General features: G+C 40.9%; 1 protein-coding gene and 1 long non-coding RNA gene across 4 annotated transcripts in view; one reads left to right on the plus strand and one right to left on the minus strand.

The window, feature by feature from the left end:
• Positions 1-255: 255 nt before the first annotated feature.
• Positions 256-4659, minus strand: KRT24 (keratin 24). Of its 2 annotated transcripts, XM_061391743.1 has the most exons (9): positions 4439-4658; positions 3981-4180; positions 3098-3180; positions 2569-2725; positions 1915-2076; positions 1692-1817; positions 1130-1347; positions 804-916; positions 256-611 (listed from the first exon to the last, which is right to left on the minus strand). In XM_061391743.1, the coding sequence occupies exons 1-9, from the start codon at positions 4593-4595 to the stop codon at positions 508-510; spliced, it is 1320 nt and encodes a 439-aa protein (XP_061247727.1). In that variant the 5' UTR covers positions 4596-4658; the 3' UTR covers positions 256-507. The 2 variants fall into 2 exon arrangements, with proteins under 2 accessions (XP_061247727.1, XP_061247726.1); XM_061391742.1 differs by having other exon boundaries at positions 3981-4659.
• The window catches only part of LOC133232388 (uncharacterized), a 50838-nt gene continuing 33577 nt past the window's right edge, over positions 4236-21496 (plus strand). For both annotated transcript variants that reach the window (XR_009731380.1, XR_009731381.1), the window contains exon 1: positions 4236-4625. This is a non-coding gene — a long non-coding RNA (uncharacterized LOC133232388). The remainder of the gene's footprint in view (positions 4626-21496) is intronic.

A 21496-nucleotide genomic window follows, 5' to 3' on the forward strand; every position in this document is an offset into this window, starting at 1 on the left:
TCCTTCTTTGGGCTGAACTGTTAACTGCAGTCGTAGAGACCTGAGGTCTAATGTCAACTATCAGTGTGTTCTAATGTGATGTTAAAATTTCCCACATACAAAATGGCTATAATTTTGATTCTCATGAAGAAGATACTATATAAATAATGTATAATACATACATTATTATTCATAATGATAATGCAGCTAGGTCATAACTGGTAACTTCATTTCTAGGTTAAAGTATTGTATTTCTTAAAAAAAATTCAGGAATAATTTCATTAACTTGCAAAAGTAAGTTTATTGAAGCACAGAAACAATTAGAGCAAAGCTGTCTTTCAACTTTTTCAAGAGCATTCTAATAAGAAAAGAAGAGGATGCAGGAAAATTGGTTAGTCTTCTATTTCTGGATAGATACTTTTCCCTGAAGTGATTCTGAAAGATGGCTAGATTGATGCAGTTTCTTCATTGGTGTCCTTTAGAGTTTTTTTTTCCTCTGAAAGACACTCTTGTTGCTCTGGAAATTGCTTATTTCAGTTTCACCTCAGAAACATTGCTGACTTGAGATGAGATGACTTTGCCATCCACCACCTCTTCGACGATGGTCTTAGTCACTCTACTCTTGCTTGGGTCTGAAAATCGCAGAATCACAATGTCAGTCTGGAAACTCACAGAAACATAGATCAAGAGAAATCCGAATATATTCACTGAGTATGTTCTATCTAGGTAAGTATATAACAACAGTACATTCTTTTTGTATGAAAAGTGAAGCATGTCTTTATGTTTCAATTATAAAAACTCAGAAACATGAAAAAAATATCTACCTCTGCCTTGGACAGAAGTTCCAGATCTTGAGCCATCAGACATGGATGAATCCCTGGATCCCATGTTTCTGGATCCTGAACGTCTATAATCAGATCCTTCAAAACCAGAACCACTGGAGAAAAAAAGAACTGTTTGTTTTTTGCACTTTGCAAAGGCAGGAGAAACCCTCCACTCAGTGGACTCTTTCCCATGATGGCAGCAGTCTTTTCATTGGACCATGTCACTCTTACATTATAAATACAAGTCTGGTCCCCACGCCCCTTTTTGGTTGCATAACACAAATACACCAAGGTCTGTATTTAGCATGTTCCTGACTTTCATTTACCCTCCTTCTCCATCAAGCAGGCGGCGGTAGGTCTCAATCTCCATCTCCAGGCGGGTCTTGATGTCCAGCAGCTGCTCGTATTCTGCGTTCTGGCATTCGGTCTCACCCCGGATCTGGCAGATCTGCTCCTCCAGGCTGCTGATCTGCATCTGAATTTGTGACAGCTGCACCATGTAGTTGGCCTCCGTGTCTGCCAAGGTCCCTTCCAGGGAGCTTTTCTAAGAGAAAAAGCAAATAAAAATTTCACCATGAAAATAAATCATTGGGTGATTTTTTAAAAATACATTTTATAAAATACTAGGAGAAATGCACTTTCCATGAGTTACAACCTCTATTGCTTTCTCTGCTTCCTTAATTTTTCTTGCCATTATTTTTTAAACTAAATCTTTCATGGAAATAGATACATTGTCTTTAACTGGAATGTCTTATGATTTTGACAACCATAATACAGTCCTCCCTAATCCTGCTTTTATGACATGCCAAGTGGGACATCTTGGCAAAGAAAGGAAACCAACTGCTCAACTTCCCTGTTGGAGAGTTGCGAGAAGTTCTTTGTACAAACCATGGCCAGTTGGGACTGCAGCTCAATTTCCAGGGCTTGCAGAGTGCGTTTCAGTTCTGTGATCTCATTCTTGGCGGAACTGGCTGCCCCGGCATCAGTAGAGATCTGTGCTTGCAGTGAGGCACTCTAAATACAAATAAAATGCAGTCATTGCGAGCTGGTGGATTGACAGGAAGTGGCTTACATGTGGCCATGGACTTGGAGGCTCAGGGTGATGATCTACCTGCTTGTTGAACTGCTCCTCGGCCTCGCGGCGGTTCTGCTCAGCTAGCTCCTCATACTGAGCCCTCATGTCATTCAGTAACTTAGTCAGGTCTGTGCCCGGGGCAGCGTTCATTTCCACAGTCACGTCCCCTCTGGAGCTTCCTTGCATACTCTTCATTTCCTAGCCCGAAGCAAAAAGGATCATAGTGATGAAAAGCAACAACTTCCCAGACTACCCTGGTGGTCCAGTGGTTAAGAATCCATCTGCCAGTGCAGAGCTTGGGTGCCACAACCACTCAAGTTGGTGTGCCCTAGAGCCGGTGCTCTGTAACAAGAGAAGCCACCGCAGTAATGAGCAGTCCCCGATCGCCGCAACTAGAGAAATGAAGCAATGAAGACCCAGTGCAGCCAACAAAGAAAAGAGAAACTTAAAAGAAAAGCAATGATTTCCTAAGATGTGCATAAGCCAACAAAAAGTTGAAACTAGGACACTGAAAGGAAAAAAAAAAAAAAACCCACCAAATTCACACATAATTTTCTCAGGATTACTTTTTTTCCTCCTGGTTACAGAAGTTGAAAGTCCATCCAGATGGAATTTATTTTATTTTATAGAATGGATGTGGGGGAACCTCTGTAGGCCAGCATTGTTGATTAATGTGGACCCCGTTCCTACCTCCTCGTGGTTCTTCTTCAGGTAGGCCAGCTCCTCAGTGAGGCTCTCAATCTGCATCTCCAGGTCAGAGCGAGTCATGGTCAGGTCATCCAGGACTTTCCGCAGGCCATTGATGTCAGCCTCCACGGTCTGCCGGAGATGCAGCTCGTTCTCATATCTGGAAGAGCACAGTACAGCCCATTTCAAAGAGCACAGTGCATTCTCACATATGCAAAAAAATGTTTTTTCTCCCCCGAGCAATTTGATCAATGAACGATAAGTTTTCTCTTAGGAGTTTTCCCCTTGTAAAGCAAAACCTGAACCGTACATTAACTCTATTGATGGCCAACATTTTTGATAACAAAAATTTCATCCTGAAATTGCCTTTGTTCTGTTCTTGTTTGTGGAATGAGGGTTTTGTAAAATGTACCCTTGTGAATTTAGGTCTTGATCCCATAAAAGATTTCTTTAAAATTTAGAATAAACTAAGCCAAGGGATTGGATTTTATTTTTCCTACAATGTTTGTTTTCAAGTCTTCACTTTTCTTACTTCAGTCTGAAGTCATCAGCAGCCAGTCGGGCATTGTCAATTTGCAGAACGATCCCAGCATTTTCAATGGTGGCAGTAATGATCTAGACAAGACAATAATAGTGAATAAATCGTGGTTGCTTTTTTTTTAAACCTATGTCTACATGCCCATCTGTGAGAGTAGATGTCTCCTGAGTTAACCTTTAAAGGTGACTTGCTTTGAAAATTTGCTTAGTAATGACACCTGCATTGATGACCCTAATGTACTTTAGACTAACATCCTTCTGCAAAAATTAGCAGCCTGCACATTTGCTGGAATGAGCATGGAACATTGTTTCCCAGAACACAATCCTCTACATATTTTTGCTGTTTTGGAAGATCAGTTATTCTATGAGCTTTTTCAGAAAATAGTGTGAAACATGAATTTCACTTCCAAAAGAGTCTTTAAAACTATATTTCCCATACAACTATGTCTAAGCATGTTAGACTCCATCACATTCTCATACAATATTTGCACCAGGTTTTCTAGGAAGAAAAATATCTGTAAAGCTATTTAAATCTAGTAAGAGGCTAAAGGACACCAATCTGCCAGAATTAATTGTGATGAAAAATTAGAGGAAGATAGTGTCGACTTATAGCCATCACTCTTAGGTTAATTAGCTGCCTGGCATTGTGTAAATTCTACTCTTCTGTGGAAATACTCAAATGTGAGATGCAAACAAAATTAATATGTTTGGATGTCTTGTACACAGTGTCACAGTTAAAGCACACCACATCCCGTTTTATACATACAACAAAACAAATATGTTTTCAAATAATTCTGTGACTTAAAGTCATTATTCATGATCTGAATAAATGGGAAAGATACAGAAATAATAGAAACTCAGCATGGCTAGTGTCTCACCTGAGTCCTGACATCTTCAATGACTGGATAGTATTTGCTGTAATCTCTTCCAGCTCCACCATCTCCAGACCCGGGCCCAAATTTCTCATACCACTCCTTGATTTTGTTCTCTAGGTCAGCGTTGGCCTCTTCCAGGGCTCTGACTTTATCCAGGTAATTGGCCAGCCGGTCATTGAGGTTCTGCATGGCTTGCTTTTCACCTCCAGAGAAAAGCCCCCCGTCACCAAGGCCGCCACCCACGCCACCACCCACACCACCAGCATAGCTGTAGAAACCTCCACTAGCGCCTCCAGCGTATCCCGCGCTCCCGCCGAAGCCAGAACCCCCACCAAAGCTAGAGCCCCCGCCAAAGCTAGAGCCCCCGCCAAAGCCAATCCCAGAACCTGAAGCTCCTCCAAAACCGCCCCCTACTGAGCAGCTACCAAACCCCCCTCCAAAGCCTCCGCTTGAGCCCCCACTCAGGCCATAGCTGCCGGCCCCTCCTCGGAAGCCCCGGGCAGAGCCTCCCCCGAGACCAATTCTGCTTCCGCTGCTGAAGCTGCTGCCACCAGCAGACACTCTGACCGAGCTGCTGCCTCCAGCCCTGGAGGAGGACACGCGAGATGAGCAAGACATAGTGTTCCTGCGAAGGTCTGGCTTGTCCAGGTGAGTAGGAGAGGTGATCGTGAAGAACCTATTTGCAGGCTGCCTTTTGGGCCCTTATATACACACTTTTAGGGTGTTCCTTTGCCGTGTCACTTCTTAATCCCTGTAACACCTTTGCTAATCTGCAACTGGATAACTTTTTTCCCTCTGAACCCACTCTACTGGCTCATTCTCTGAAGCTAGGTCAGAGCCTCCGGGCCTCTACTAAATTAAGAAAAGAAATAAGGTGGAGCAAAGCAAAAAAAAATTATTTTTCAGAATTACAGTTTTAATCTTTCAGAGGGTTGGTGACTGATAACTCTTGTCTGAAAGAGTAATTGTGTTAAATTTGCTTCATGATTTCCCAATTGCAGGGCATATCCCCAGATTAACAGGTGTAATTAAAGTATACTTAATATGATGAGAATGGAAATTTCCCATCAAACTTGTGACTTTTTGTTCATATTGTTCTCTTTAAGGTGAAATGAGCTTTAGCATCAGCATTTCTTTCTGGTTTGCTTGTCCTTCTCTGATGGTTTCAATTGCCTATTTCTAAGGTTTTTGGTTTGTGACTTTAGATGATTGTCTTTCTTTGTATAATATTTTGAGATCAAATTAGATATTTTTACTGTTACTAAGAAACTCTGAAACAATAGTATTCCACATTTATATGTATGCATTATTAGATCTTAATGACATTTATTTGCTCAGAGAAAGTCTAAGAAAGATTGAGAAAGTGTTGAGGCAGGTTGTTTTAGTATCAGATCAGAGTTAGTGGTGTGATGCTGTGCTGCAAAGATGCTTTTCTTTCTGATTGAACTGGGTATGATATAATGATACTGGTGACTTAAAAAACAGTCACAGCCTAGAAGCTGAGAGTTATGTTTTGTTCCCAGGCTTCAGGCCCTAAAATCCCCACCAACTAAAGCATGACTCTCTACTTCTGCTGCTGCTGCTAAGTCGCTTCAGTCGTGTCTGACTCTGTGCAACCCCATAGACGGCAGCCCACCAGGCTCCCCGGTCCCTGGGATTCTCCAGGCAAGAACACTGGAGTGGGTTGCCTTTTCTAGGTTGTGACTATTTTTTTAAGTCAACAACATCAACTTCCTTCTTTAGACTCAGATCTTCAGAAATGAGGAGATAATGTTGATTTTGTTGATACCTAGAGAAGAGGATCTGAATCACTTCTTTTAAAATTTATTCATTCATTCATTCATTTATTTTTGGCTGCACCATGAGGCACTCAGGATCTTAGTTCGCCAACCAGAGAGCAAACTGTGTCCCTTGCAGTGGATGCGCGGAATCTTAACCACTGGACTGCCAGGAAATTCCCTAAATTTACTTTATTTTTTATTTTATTTAAAAAAAATTTTTTGTGATTCACTTCTGAGTACCAGTGGAGTTGTTTTGCAGGTACCCAAATCTGGAGTTTTCCAGTCTACTCTCTGTTCAGGTTTTTTCTGTTTTTGTATGAAAGAAAAGAGGATCTTGATCCGCTTCTGATAACTAACGTTATGGTTGAGATCATATTTCATAGGTACTGAAATCTAGAATCCTCCCCCGTTGTTCACTTTCTGCTTCCTGTTTTTCTGTCCCTTTGTTCTTTAGATTATTTCCATTTGCCTCTGCTAGTAGTTTCTCTGGTTTGAAAGTGTTTTTTTTTTTTTTCTTTTTAGATAAATACTGCATGATTCTATTTATGAGGTACCTGGTGTAGTCAAATGCAGAGACCAAAAATAGAATGGTTGTTACCAGGGACTGGGGGAGGGGAAATTAGTTGTTTAATGGGTGCAGGGTTTTAGTTTTGCAAGAGAAAGGAGTTCTGGAGGTTGGTCACATAACAATGTGAATGTACATAACATTCCTGAACTGTACACTGAAAAATCATTTAGATGGTAAATTTTACGTTATGGGCATTTTGCAGCAATTTATAAAAAGTGGGTTTTTTTGGGAAGGTATAGATGCTTTCAAAAATATTTCTTGGCTTGCTGAGCTTTAGGCCCAAGTCACTGACTTTTATTTACAACTTTCTTGCTTATCTTGGCAGTCTCTGTTAAACTGTGTGCATTCTTGAATCTTTATATTCAATTATTTGTTGTCCAGTGTTTTGCTTGCTTTGGATTCTCCCTTAGACTGCCTTTGATGGGGACATATTATTAAACAGGTGATTGTTCCTTTTACTGAGTAGCTCTTTAGGTTCTTAGCTTTTAGGTTCTACTGCTTTGTTTTTTGCAGTAATGGTGTGTCATTATTTTTACTTTAAGCGCACCAGTGCTTTGAGGATTCAAGGTGTTTCCTAAACTTTAAATCGTTAAACTGGGAGTAGTTCTCATTACACTGTTCTAAGGTAAGTAAAAAAATGCACCACCCATTAAAGTACTTTGGTCACCTTGCCTAATCTCTCCCTGGAGCTATGAAACCAAAGAAGTCTAAACACTAATGGGTAAATTACATGCAAATATTAGGGTTCTGGGAGGAACAGTCCCTTTCTTTTCCTTCCTTTTCAAATGGTGAAATGTAACCTTTCCACTTTCATAAAGGCTGACATTTGGCTAAAAAGTATAAAGAAAGCCACAATACCTAAGTGAAAGAAACTTGACGAAACTTAGAAATTTCAGATCCTGGGTAGAAAGAGCTTTAGGTGAGAAGAATGAGAAAAGACAAAGTTTAGCAGTATCTTTGGCCTCTGAATTTGGCCTGCGGTTTGTGGAGTTTTTCTATAGTTGTCATCTGAGTTGTAGCAGTTTCAGTTTGGAAACTTTATGTACTGTATATTTTGGGATATTTAGATATTTGAGTCTTAACTGAGGAAGCTTGAGATGACTGAGGTATTCTTGTTTCTTATTTTTAGCTTCTTCTGGATACAATTTTAAATGCTGACATCTATCTCTTCTTTGTTTTTAAAATTCAGTTTAAAAATTCACTTATTCTGGAAATTCTCTGGCAGTCCAGTCATTAGAACTCAGAGCTGTCATGCTGGGGCCTGGGTTCGATCCCTGGTCAGGGAACTAAGATCCTGCAAAGAAAAAAAATTAAGTGATTCTCAGATACTTCTCTGATATTATTCTTTTATTCTTTACTCTATACTTTGGAGATGACTGCTGGGAAAGGCATTTAATAAGTAAAACGGCCATTGTGTATGTGTGTGTGCTCAGTCATGTCTGACTCTGTGCGACCCCATGGACTGTAGCCTGCCAGGATCCTCTGTCTATGGAATTTTCCAGGCAAGAATACTGGATCAGGTTGCCATTTCCTACTCCAGGGGATCTTCCTGACCCAGGGATCAAACCCGTGTCTCCTGCATATCCTGTGTTGGCAGGTGGATTCTTTACCATGGAGCCACATGGGAAGCCCAGCCTGAAATTCTTTACCTAATGAGGCAGTGGGTAAATAAATGTGGAGGTAAACCCACAGGAGTTCCCTCTGTTTGGATTTCCTTAAATGCATTTTTATGCTTTTTCTTTCTGTTTCTATGTGTCTTTTCTTTTAGTGACTCTATCCAACAGACTAATCTAGATTCCGTGAATTGCAAACTGTCTGGAATGTTGGCATTTCACAAATTAAAGAATTTTAATCACATATGTAAATAAAGTTTTCTTCTTGCTTGAAGTGTTAGAATTCTTTAATAAACCTTAGTTCCTGTTGTTCTCAGACATCCTTGAATTTAATACTTACTTGGTTTATTTAAATAATGATTTACCAAAGATTACACATTAGTTCTCGGCATTTCTTTCACCTGTAAAATGAAAGCTTTCAGAATCTGATAAGGTTCTAGTGAAACAGAACGTTCAGGAATGCTGGCTTCAGTGCCTGGCATCCAGTAGCTTTTTAATATATACTTGTTTAAAAGCAATGGACTGAATCCCGGGTGTCCAGGCTCCCAGCTCAATGCTCTGCCTTCAGTTCCATGTATGTTTGATTACTTTGTGCTTAGCAGTTTATTTATTTATGTATTTTTACCTGTGAAGAATCATACAAATGACACTTCAGTGTAGCACCTGACTTTTATAATAAGTGCAGAATGATTTGCCAATAGTAACCATCAGCATTTTTTTTGTGAGCTGGATTTGTATTTTAAAAGATTTCAGAGGAATAAGCTGCATATTTTTAGATTAGGAGGAAAACTAAAGAATATGGCATGTTGCCCCTGATTAATCTTTTGAGTTAATAATAGAATGATCTCAGGGTATCTACCTTCTGTTCATTCCAGAGAATATTGAGATAAAAGCACAAGATCAGATTAGCTAAGGGAAGGAAGTGGGCACCAGAGAATCTGTGGCGTGTTGGCAGAAATTTTGGTGGCAGACATCCGGAGAAAGGGAAAAGCTCCAACGTGATGTGTGCACAGTCTCCCTGTAATATGTGCCGTACTGCAGAGAATCACGAAGTGTTGCTTGAAATGAATGAAATACAGCCTGGCCTGACTTACTTCGTGAACATTTTGATCACTTTTGTTCTCTACTGTTTGTTCTGCCTTCTAAGTCTTTATTTCTCCATCTTCTGTGTTTGTGATTCTGTGTGTGTGTGTTGGAAGGGTTACTGGTGAGGAGAGGTGCTATTTGTGGAGGGAACAACAAGGACATGCCAGAATGAGCCCAGGCCTCCCCTGTAAGAATCATTGCTTAGGTTAGTGTCCTGGTGGCGGCCACTGTGAGCCCCACTAGGCTCAACTACTTGGAGGAAAAAAAATTTTTTTGCAACAAGAAGTGTTCTGAGAGGCGGTTCTAGTTGGATCTGGCATCATCCCTAAATCAATTTCAACCTGGTGCTCTTGTCAGACACCAAAGAAGTTACAGATAGAGCAGAAATCCACCAATGCTGTGAGTGCTTGTCTTCCTTCACACCTTCCTCTCCTTTCCTGAATTCCTTCCTTGTTATCTTTCCATTCTTCTCTTGGTAGCTTCAGTTAAGTGTGTCTGCTTAAGGCCCTCGCTTCCCCACCTGCATCTGTTCAGTGACATTTTGCCAGATTTTGTTCTGAAACAAAATGACTTAGCTTTGTACTTGAAGACTCTAGAATTCCTTTACACAACTTAGTTCTCTAATTTTCCTGAAGATAATTGAGTCAGTTTATGGAGAATCAGGAGAATAGACAAGTGACTTTGTGTGTGCTAAGTTGCTTCAGTTGTGTCCTATATGGACTGTAGCCTGCCAGGTTCCTCTGTTCACGGAATTCTCCAGGCATGAATACTGCAGAGGGTTGCCAGTTCCTTCGCCAGGGGATCTTCCCCACCCAGGGAACGAGCCAGCTTCTCTTAGGTCTCCTGTATTGGTAGGCGTGTTCATTATCTCTAGCGCCACCTAGTGGCTTACTAGAGGTGGAGATTTAAGATGGGTTGAAATAAGAATAGCATGGAGAAGGAAATGGCACCCCACTCCGGTATTCTTGCCTGGAAAATCCCATAGACAGAGAATCATGGTGAGCTACAGTCCACTGGGTCGCAAAGAGTCGGATACGACTGAGCGACTTCACTTAAGAATAGCAAGGAGAGATAAGAAAGCCTTCCTTAGTGATCAATGCAAAGAAATAGAGGAAAACAATAGAATAGGAAAAATTAGAGATCTCGTCAAGAAACTTAGAGATACCAAGGGAACGTTTCATGCAAAGATGGGCACAATAAAGTGCTGGGAGCCAGCATGAGGCACTCCGCCTGTGGCAAAGGTCATGAGGAAGGAGGCTCAGCATAGGCAAAGGTGGGATCGAGCCCAGGAGTCCCCCTGGAAATTCTCGAGCATCTACCTCCAAAACCAGAGTCTGCCTACTTTGTGCTTTGTGCTCTCACCCACACCTCTGACTTTACGGGGGGCTGTCCCCCACTACCTCTCTCTGAAAAAAAAAAAAAAGAGTTAACTTACAGCTCCAGTTAATAATTTATGGGTGTGATAGTGTTTCAACCTATAAACTCCTTTGGAAGTCCTCTAGCCTGCCTGAATAGGTTTTTCCAGCCACATGTGATGTTCAGAGCCTCCCAACTGTGAGAGGCGTGAGATGTTCTAAACTGTCTAAATACAGATTCCTTTGAGCAGTTAAAAGATTGATTAGAAATTGTATTGGTGAAGGGTTTTTCACTTGTTGGGCCAATGTTTGCTGCTAAGTCTCCATATCCCTTACCTGCTGTGTCCCTGGCACTGTATTGATTAATATACTTGGTGTAAGTAGTAGCTTTAATGTTTGTAACCTGGGACCCTTGAGTTAATTCTTTTTCTTGTTATAGCCCACCACACCTTTGCCCTGTAGGAATGCAACTTTATCTAATGCTTTTGGAGGGTGGTGCCTGACTAATCACCTTTAGAGAAAAATAAGTTTTCTGAAGAAAGGGTCTTACAATGTTAACAGGCCTCCGGGCCAGAAGATGATGCAAATCACCTAAGCTTTTGCATATGATAAGTTTGCAGGAAGAGAGCCTGGCTTACTGCATGACTCTACCCCTTCCCCCATTATCCTCTATGCATAATTTAAGGTATAAAAACTACTTTGGAAAATAAAGTGCGGGCCTTGTTCACTGAAACTTGGTCTCCCCATGTCGTTCTTTCTCTCACCTTCTGGCTGAATTATTCAGCCTCTTTTCTCCACTGAATTTCCTCACTGAGCTATCCTTATTTCAGCCTCTTTTCTCCACTGAATTTCCTCACTGAGCTATCCTTATTTAACCACTCTTTATATCCTTAATTAACATTTAATTAAGCGATTGTTTCCTGATCCTCGCCAACGCCATCCCTGCTTCGAATTCCCTGGATCCACCGGGGCTGGACTCCGGCAATAAAGGACAGAAATGGTATGGACCTAACAAGCAGACGATGTTAAGAAGAGGTGGCAAGAATACACAGAAGAACTATACAAAAAATATCTTCATGACCCAGACAATCACGATGGTGTGATCACTCACTTAGAGCCAGACAACCTGGAATGCGAAGTCAAGTGGGCCTTAGGAAGCATCACTATGGACAAAGCTAGTGGAGATGATAGAATTCCAGCTGAGCTATTTCAAATCCTGAAAGATGATGCTGTGAAAGTGCTGCCCTCAATATGCCAGCATATTTGGAAAACTCAGCAGTGGCCACAGGACTGGAAAAGGTCAGTTTTCATTCCAATTCCAAAAGAAGGCAATGCCAAAGAATGCTTAAACTACCACCCAATTGCACTCATCTCACACGCTAGCAAAGTGATGCTCAGAATTCTCCAAGCCAGGCCTCAACAGGACGTGAACTTCCAGATGTTCAAGCTGGTTTTAGAAAAAGCAGAGGAACCAGAGATCAAATTGCCAATATCAGTTGGATCATTGAAAAAGCAGAAACAAGAGAGTTCCAGAAAAACATCTATTTCTGCTTTATTGACTATGCCAAAGGCTTTGACTGTGTAGATCACAGCAAACTGTGGAAAATTCTTCAAGAGATGGGAATACCAGACCACCTGACCTGCCTCCTGAGAAATCTGTATGCAGATCAAGAAGCAACGGTTAGGACTGGACATGGAACAACAGACTGGTTCCAAATCAGGAAAGGAGTACGTCAAGTCTCTATATTGTGAAACACCCTGTATATTTAACTTATATGTAGAGTACATCATGAGAAACGCTGGGCTGAAAGAAGCACAAGCTGGAATCAAGATTGCCGGGAGAAATATCAATAAGCTCAGATATGCAGGTGATACCACCCTTATGGCAGAAAGTGAAGAGGAACTAAATAGCCTCTTGATGAGAGTGAAAGAGGAGAGTGAAAAAGTTGGCTTAAAGCTCAACATTCAGAAAACTAAGATCATGGCATCTGGTCGCATCACTTCATGGCAAATAGAGGGGGAAACAGTGGAAACAGTGGCTGACTTTATTTTTTTGGGCTCCAAAATCACTGCAGATGGTGATTGCAGCTGTGAAATTAAAAGATGCTTGCTTCTTGGAAGGAAAGTTATGATCAACCTAGACAGCATATAAAAAGCAGAGATACTACTTTGCCAACAAAGGTCCATCTAGTCAAAGCTATGGTTTTTCCAGTAGTCACGTATGGATATGAGAGTTGGACTGTAAAGAAAGCTGAGCGCCGAAGAATTGATGCTTTTGAGCTGTGGTATTGGAGAAGACTTTTGAGAGTCCCTTGGACTGCAAGGAGATCCAAGCAGTCCATCCTAAAGGAGATCAGTCCTGAATATTCCTTGGAAGGACTGAACTGAAGCTGAAACTCCAATACTTTGGCTACCTGATTTGAAGAACTGACTCATTTGAAAAGACCCTGATGCTGGGAATGATTGAAGGTGGGAGGAGAAGGGGACGACAGAGGATGAGATGGCTGGATGGCATCACTCACTCAATGGACATGAGTTTGAGTGAGCTCTGGGAGTTGGTGATGGACAGGGAAGCCTGGTGTGCTGCAGTCCATGGGGTCACAAGAAGTTGGACACGACTGAGTGACTGAACTGAACTGAACTGAAATAAGCACAGAGTTTGACTGTTTTTGCTTGAAAGGTCCTCTTGGATTTTCCTTCATACAAGGTAGACAGTAGATTCTACTTAGAGAACTCACAGACATCTATAACCCGATGGTGATATGAGCGGCAGGACCCAGGCTCCCATGTCTCTTGCCATTACTAACTCAATTTGCTGGGGAGTCTCGTCTCTGTCTCTTGGAGGCTGACCCCTCAGTTTCTTCTGACTTTTTTTTTTTTTTTTTTTTTGAGCAGGTCACTTTCCATGAGTCTCCAGAAGTTTGGGGACTGAACCTTCTGAGCTGTAAAGTGATCCCACATGGTCATCCTTCCCCAAAATGGTCACAGTCACCTTTGCTAAGGGCTCTCAGGCCCTTAATCTCATGCCTTTTAAAGAAAAATTTATTTAGCTGGCTGCATTAGTTGTGAGATCTTTGCATCATGTGCATGGACGCTCTAGCTGTGGCACATGTGCCCTCAAGCTTGAGCAAGCACAAAAAAAGTGGAAATGCCCCCCTTATAACTGCTCCTTGGAATCAGCTGACCTCAGGAGAAGCAGACTCTTTTCCTGTCAGATCCCAGAGGTCTTTCCTCCTTGCTTGTCTTGCTTCCTCTCCAAAAATTCTGTGTATCTCTGCCTGCCTCCTATTTTAATCTATTTAAAAAAAAAACCCTTTTCTGCATGATTTTGACATGCTTATGGATGTCTGACATCAGAGCAATCTCCCTATTGCAAGAGTCTTTCTAATGAAAGTCATCTAAGTCCAGATTTGTTTTTGACACAATTAGAATTCAGCAATAAAAAGACAAATGGAACAACCTTAATTTATAAATTCAGACATATTTTCCTAAATAACTCTTGGACCAAAGAAAATCAAACCTGATATGATGAGCCAACTAGAAAGTAATGAAAAGAAGAAAACTCCAGACCTAGACTTTGGGGTTATAGCTAAAATTGTAGAGGAAAGTGTATAACCTCAAATAGCTGCATTATTAAAGAGAGACTAACAATGAAGAACCTTACTATAAAAATTTTTTAAAAAGAACAACACAATAAAATAGATGAAAAATAAATGAATACAAGAAAACCTGACATAGAGATAGAAAATAACAAATACATGCTATGCTATGCTAAGTCACTTCAGTTGTGTCTGACTCTGTGCGACCCCATAGACGGCAGCCCACCAGGCTCCCCCGTCCCTGGGATTCTCCAGGCAAGAACACTGGAGTGGGTTGCCATTTCCTTCTCCAATGCATGAAAGTGAAAAGTGAAAGTGAAGTCACTCAGTCATGCCCGACTCTTAGCGACCCCATGGACTGCAGCCTACCAGGCTCCTCCATCCATGGGATTTTCCAGGCAAGAATACTGGGGTGGGGTGCCATCGCCTTCTCTGAACAAATACATACAGATACTTAAAAACTGGTTCTTTAAAGAGACCATTAAATCAGAGTCACATCTTTGTGACTCTGATTTAGGAAAAGAGAGAGAGATTAAAAAGTACAAAATTAGAAATGGGAAAGGAGACATAACTGTGGGTACAGGAAAGGTGAAAATAATAACAAGAGAATGTCATATACAAGTTAATGGAACACACTTGGAGATCTTTCTAGTATTTAGCCAAGTTGTTTTTTGCCTGTGAGTGATCTCGGTGCTCATTGGACCAGTCCCACCAGTGTTCATCCCAGGCACTGGGGCAGGCTCAGGTAGACAGTTTACCCGCACCGGCGCCGGGGCTTGCTGGGAGAGAAGAGGCACAGGGCTGACCCTAGGAGAACACAGTTGTTGGGAAACCATTGCAGAGCTGTGGTCTCAGATGGGAAGAGCTCACAGGACAGGACAAGTCTGAATAGAGAGGCTGTAGATCTGAGCCAGGCTTGGAGGGTTGAACTTGGGGGCCAGTCTATATGGTTACTATTGCATGAAGGGAACACGTGGGAATGCTGATTAAGAAGCCAGATCTTTTCAGGAAGGGAGAAAAAGAACTAATGTGGGGCTTGGCTAGATGAATGAGAAACAGGTCCCAGCAAGCAATAGTTCTCCTCTGATGCCTGTGTCCTGGAAGGAGACAGAGAAACCTGGTGTCTGCGAATCTTAGGTTGAAGGGTGCATGGTGGTTAGCCTAGTGTTCTTCCCACAGTGGGGTTCAGCAGCAAGTCCAGGGCCTACCATTGCCCTTCTAGGTGCAGAGTGGACACAAGTATTGATATTTCTTCTTTAAAAGTCTTTATTGAATTTGTCACAGCACCACTTCTGTTTTATGTTTTGATTTTTTGGTCATGAGGCATATGGAATTTTAGTTCCCCAGCCAGGGATGGAACCCACACCGTCTGCAATGGAAGGCGAAGTCTTAACCACTGGATGACCAGGGAAGTCCCTGATACTTCTAAAAAGGGTAAATGGGTGATGTTCATACACTGACCTATCACCTCTTCACGGTAGGTGACTGGGCATTTCTAGAAGCACTTGGATATGATTCGTCCTGGAGCCAGCCAAGGACCCAAACCATGCCTGCTTGTCTCCTTTCCGTGTGTCCACATTTTGCCACCATTCAAACCTCACCTCTTCTAGAACGCTTTTCTTATTCCAGTCACCAGTTCCTAATTTACCAGCTTCTCCTCCCCACACACTTCTTCCTTAATTGTTCTTAAAGTTTCTATGACATTACTTACCTCTTGACTACTCTTTTATTTTTCCTTAAAGATTAAAAATATGAACATATTCATTGTAAAAACATTTAAACAGATGGTTTTTCTTGGAAGATTCAAAAATTTTACCGATATTTATTTCAGAAAAGATTAGAAAATGTATATAAGCATGTAGCAGGAATAAACATCAGCCATATTTTCCCTACCAGTGAATAATCACTGTTAACATTTATAGGTATGTTGTTTCCATTTTTTAATGAGCACGTATATAATTAGCGTACAACTCTTTTTCTTTTAAAGGTAGATGATAGTGCATTTACTGTGTTGAAACTCTACTTTTTATTTAATTGATGACTGACATCTTTTCAGGTCAGTCCATGAACCCGAACATCCTTAATGGCTGATGACTCTCCTCTTATGGACTTTTGATGGTCTGTTGATTCTTCATTGTCAGATATTTTATTATGTCTGATTTTTCACTGTGATAAAACACTGCTAGGAGGAATAGACACATAATAAATAACTGATTATTTAAGAATAAATTTCTAGAAATAGAGCTGTTGGCTCTTTAAGATATACTATTTTCTTAAGTATCTGGTGCTGAAGTTTTTGCCAATTTACAATCCATCCAGCGATGTATTAGTGCCTTTTCCCTACACCATGAGTATAATCATAAAACAAACTGGATCTGTTTAATGCCTTTCTTGGATTACTACAGATATTGGCCATTGGTCACTTTTTAATGCCAGTTGGCCATTCATACTTTATGAATTGCTTATATATATCAAGTACCCATTTCTGATTGGTATGGTTAACTCATAGATATATGCTCATGAATTTATATATTGGGGACATCAGTCCTTGAACAGCCATATATAATGCAATGAAAACACCCATGGGCTACTTTCTTGAAGTTGGCTGGTCCCAGAATTCTCTCTTGATTTTAGACATAGAAGACAGCGGCCAGAAGGTGGCGCCAAACTGCAGCTGGGACAAGATTAAATTGTGCAGTCAAAATTTGGAGTCACTTGGCTTACGAGCTGCATGTATTCATTCCCCTTGGTGTTGGGATGGATTTCTACCATATTCTATTAAGGTAGAAAATATTTTTAAACTAAATTAAAACTGTACTTCTATTTTCTGTGATTGCTTTTGCTATTAATAAAATGAATCTTGAAGAAAATTATTGTTTTGAAAGTGAGGTAGACAAGAGTGAGGCGTGATTCTACTTTGTGATAAGTCTCTTTCTTCAATTTGGTTTTCATAGGCCAGCACTCATCAAACTTTTCAAGACATCAAATGGGCATTTGACCTCCATTTTGTTCTGTAGATAAACCTTACTTTAATACCAGTGCTTTTGGAAACTGCTTAAAAATTGCTTCAAATAAGACTATTTCTAAAATATTTTCTATTAAATTATATCCATTTTCTGCTGTCTAGTCCAAAGACAAGACTAGAGAGGCAAGTTTTGAATAATTCTCTACCACTTAGAAAGGGATGAAGCATGTATAATGATTTAGACCAATTTATTTCTTTTAAAATAAAAAAATTCAAAACTCAGAGTGATGATTTCTTTAAGATCTCAAAGTAGTTAATGGTATTGCCTAAATAAAGCTCCAAGGCATCTGCATTTTAATTTGTTTATTTATTCATAAGATAAAGAATATTCTCCATTACATTGCTTTGTAGATTTTGCTGTTTTCTGCAAAGAGGAAGTTGGACCAAAATGTCTGTTTGAACAAACTGGAATCATGTCTTCCTGCTATGCCATAAGATTTTCAAAATTAGATTTGGGAATTTTGATAGCTTCAGAATAACTTATTTTGGAGAAAGGTTAAATCTAATACCTGCTTTCTTTTTCAAAATTAATCAATTAAAAATACCTTGTCTACTTCTTTATGTAAAATATTTTTGGCTGTGTTGGATCTTCGTTGCTGTGTGCAGACTTTTTTCTCTGGTTGTGGCGAGCAGGGGCTACCGTCTAGTTGGGTTGGGAGGGCTGCTCACTGCGACGGCCTATCTTGTTGTGGAGCACAAGCTCTAGAGTGCTCGGGCTTCAGCAGTCACAACACGTGGGCTCAGTAGTTGCGGGTCCCAGACTCTAGAGCATAGATAGGCTCAGTAGTTGTGGCTCATGGGCTTAGTTGCTCCATGGCACGTGGGATCTTCCTGGCCCAGGGATCAAACTCGTGTCTCTTGTGCTGGCAGATAGATTCCCTGAGCCACCAGGGAAGCCCTTTATTTATTTTTAGTTGGAAGATAATTGCTTTACAATGTTGTGTTGGTTTCTGCCATACAGCAATGTGTATCAGCCATAAGTATACATATATTCCCTCCCTCTTGAACCTCCCTCCCACCTCCCCACATCCCACCCCTCTAGGTTGTCACAGAGCACCAGGTTGAGCTCCCTGTGTTGTGTGGCAACTCCCCACTAGCTGTTTATTTTACATATGGTAATTAATACCTGCCTCCTTAATTGCTCACAAGGTCATATGATTATTTCAAATTCATTGTATCATTTATGTTGAATGTAATAGTTAATAGCTGGCTCTATTGCTTCATTCATTTACCATTCACCTACTACTCTATTCAGTTATTATTCTGTTCACTTATTAGTGTATTACTTATTATTCACTTGTTATATTTATTGATTATTCTGTTTATTCTATTACCTCTTTTTATAATTCTCTAATTTTATTCTATTGATCTTGTTTTAGTATTATTCTCAGAGAAGGCAATGGCACCCCACTCCAGTACTCTTGCCTGGAAAATCCCATGGATGGAGTAGCCTGGTAGGCTGCAGTCCATGGAGTCTCGAAGAGTCAGACACGACTGAGCAACTTCACTTTCACTTTTCCCTTTCATTCGTTGGAGAAGGAAATGGCAACCCACTCCAGTGTTCTTGCCTGGAGAATCCCAGGGACGGGGGAGCCTGGTGAGCTGCCGTCTATGGGGTTGCACAGAGTTGGGCATGACTGAAGCGACTTAGCAGCAGCAGTATTATTCTACTTTATTATCATTCTATTACTATATTATTAGTTTATACTTTATACACAGTAATAAGTCAATTTTTCTCAATTATTAATTGGGCATCTTGCAAAAAGCACTCAGATCTTGGAAGGTCATGGTCCCTAATTTTGAAGAATGTGCATAAAATTTTTGTTCCTTGTTATATGATCACATCAAGTCTTATATAATTTTCACAATGTTGAGCAAGTGTCAGAAAAATAACTTGCTTTTTAAAAAAAACCAAGTAACAATAGAGTTTATTTACTGTCTCGGTGGTTGACCTAGCTGTAAACTCTTGGTTGCTGATGGCTTATTTATCATCTTCCCTTGCTTACAAACAGCTGCCCTAGTTAGAGACCCAGTTTCCCTGTAGCTTGGTCCTATCAACTCAGCTTGCCATTCCATTATATGTTTCACACCACCTTCTGTCACAGACTTGCAATCATATCCTCCTACTCAGCAGTAAAAACCCAGATTCTCTCCTTAGTTTTGTTACTGAAATTTTAGGCTGCTGTTAAAACCAAGACTCCCATATGTCAACTGTTGCCAAAGACTTGTTCCACCTCCATTGACCCATTAGTCCAAATTCCTTTCCACTCTCAAGCTGTTGGGACCAATGTGGGCGAGGCTGGGAAGGAGAACACCTATGTTCCTGCTGTTGGATGCTCCAAGTCCTTCTAGAGTGCTGATGTCAATAGTGAGGTGTCCTTTGTATATTAAACTCAAGGAACATTTATTGCGTGCTTGCTCTGACTGACACTGTGATGGGAACCAGGGATAGTACATCAACAGATCTACAGAATTTCAGCTCAGCTGCTGCTGCTGCTGCTAAGTCACTTCAGTCATGCCCAACTCTGTGCGACCCCATAGACAGCAGCCCACCAGGCTCCCCCGTCCCTGGGATTCTCCAGGCAAGAACACTGGAGTGGGTTGCCATTTCCTACTCCAATGCATGAAAGTGAAAAGTGAAAGGGAAGTCGCCCAGCTGTGTCTGACTCTTTGCGACCCCATGGACTGCAGCCCACCAGGCTTCTCCGTCCATGGGATCCTCCAGGCAAGAGCACTGGAGTGGGGTGCCATCGCCCGCTACCTGTGGTAAAATAAGCCAGCGAGAAATTTTATAACTATGTATAACATTGTTCATTTATAGCATGTTCAATGAATATGAACTTGGGAAAAATCTGGGAGATAGTGAGGGATGGGGAGGCCTGCAGTCCATGGGGTCACAAGAGTTGGACACAATTTAGTGACTGAACAACAAAAACAATAATAACTTTGTTCTAAGAAAATATATTCAAGTTCCCAAAGGTCAGCATTGTCATGGAGCCTAAAGAATCCTGGAACCACATTTTTGCACTTCCAGCTCTCCAATTATTATCAGGCTATTTACCAGCTGTGTGAGGTTGAGAAAATTACTTAACATCTCTGTACCTTGGTGTTTCTTCACCTGTAAAATGAAGATACCAGTTCCTATTTCATAGAGTTGTCATAAGGATTAAACAAATTATATTCGTAAAGGACTAGGAATAATATGTGACAAATAGTAAGTGTGAAATGTGTTTGTTACATAGAAAAATTTATAAACAACTCTTGGAATACAACCCCCTTTTGAACAGAAGACTGCTTTTTGTTTTTAATGACAAATCGAGGTAATCAATAACCCTTATGTCCTTGCCCATTTAAAAATAGTTCTGGAATTTTGATCACTAGCAGCAGTTACCTAAAAAATAGAAGCCTAGCTATGTATATGTTGCAATGCGTTATTTTTTATTTTAAAAATCTCACAAAACTATTACCTATAAGAAAGAGGTTGATGCACGATACTGGATGCTTGGGGCTGGTGCACTGGGACGACCCAGAGGGATGGTATGGGGAGGGAGGAGGGAGGAGGGTTCAGGATGGGGAACACATGTATGCCTGTGGCGGATTCATTTCGATATATGGCAGATCCAATACAATATTGTAAAGTTTAAAAATAAAATAAAATTAAAAAAAAAAAAGAAAGAGGTTGAGCAGTGTAGGTTTCTTATTTGACTCATTAATTCTTCAGTTACTGAATATTTGCTGTAATATCTGCCTGGACTAAATCTCTGTTGATTTTGATTTTCAAATCAGCAGCCTGTTTGTACTGTCTTCTGATATCTGAGGTTCCAGATGGTATGTCTGTCACCTGGAAAAAGCCCACGGCTGTGGATCCTAGTTATTGCATCATGGCACTGCCTGCACGGTAGGAGTGTTTATTGCTACGGAAACCTATACTTACACCTACACCACTATCCTTAATGGGCATGGTGTCATTTTTCAAGTTTGTTCTAATGATTCCTCAGATTCAAGACTTTTTTCCCCTTTAAATAAGAAATTATTTTCTTGTCTAATCTTTTCTGCTATTTATGCTTGCATTTCTATATCACTTTTGCAGTTTTCAACCCTACCAGCTTATGTATCCAGCCAGTCCATCCTAAAGGAAATCAGTCCTGAATATTCACTGGAAAGACTCATGCTGAAGCTGAAACTACTTTGGCCACCTGATGTGAAGAACTGACTCATTCGAAAAGACACTGATGCTGGGAAAGATTGAAGGCTGGAGGAGAAGGGGACGACAGAGGATGAGATGGTTGGATGGCATCCTCGACTCAACGGACATGAGTTTGAGTAAGCTCCGGGAATTGGTGATGGACGGGGAAGCCTGGCGTGCTGCAGTCCATGGGGTTGCAAAGAGTTGGACACGACTGAGCAACTGAACTGAACTGAACTGAGCCTATGTATTGGTGTATAAGCAGATGCTTATGAATGGGCTTCCCAGGTGGCACAGTGGTAAAGA

The sequence above is a fragment of the Bos javanicus genome, chromosome 19 (genome assembly GCF_032452875.1).
Source record: "Bos javanicus breed banteng chromosome 19, ARS-OSU_banteng_1.0, whole genome shotgun sequence".
NCBI classification, from domain to species: domain Eukaryota; kingdom Metazoa; phylum Chordata; class Mammalia; order Artiodactyla; family Bovidae; genus Bos; species Bos javanicus.

Coding starts and splice junctions, on each gene's coding strand:
- KRT24 (XM_061391742.1), bottom strand. CDS start 4,595: ATGTCTTGCTCATCTCGCGTGTCCTCCTCCAGGGCTGGAGGCAGCAGC. Junction 1,348..1,691: donor TGCAGTCCCAACTGGCCATG/GTTTGTACAAAG, acceptor TTTTTCTCTTAG/AAAAGCTCCCTGGAAGGGAC. Junction 612..803: donor AACTTCTGTCCAAGGCAGAG/GTAGATATTTTT, acceptor TGCGATTTTCAG/ACCCAAGCAAGAGTAGAGTG.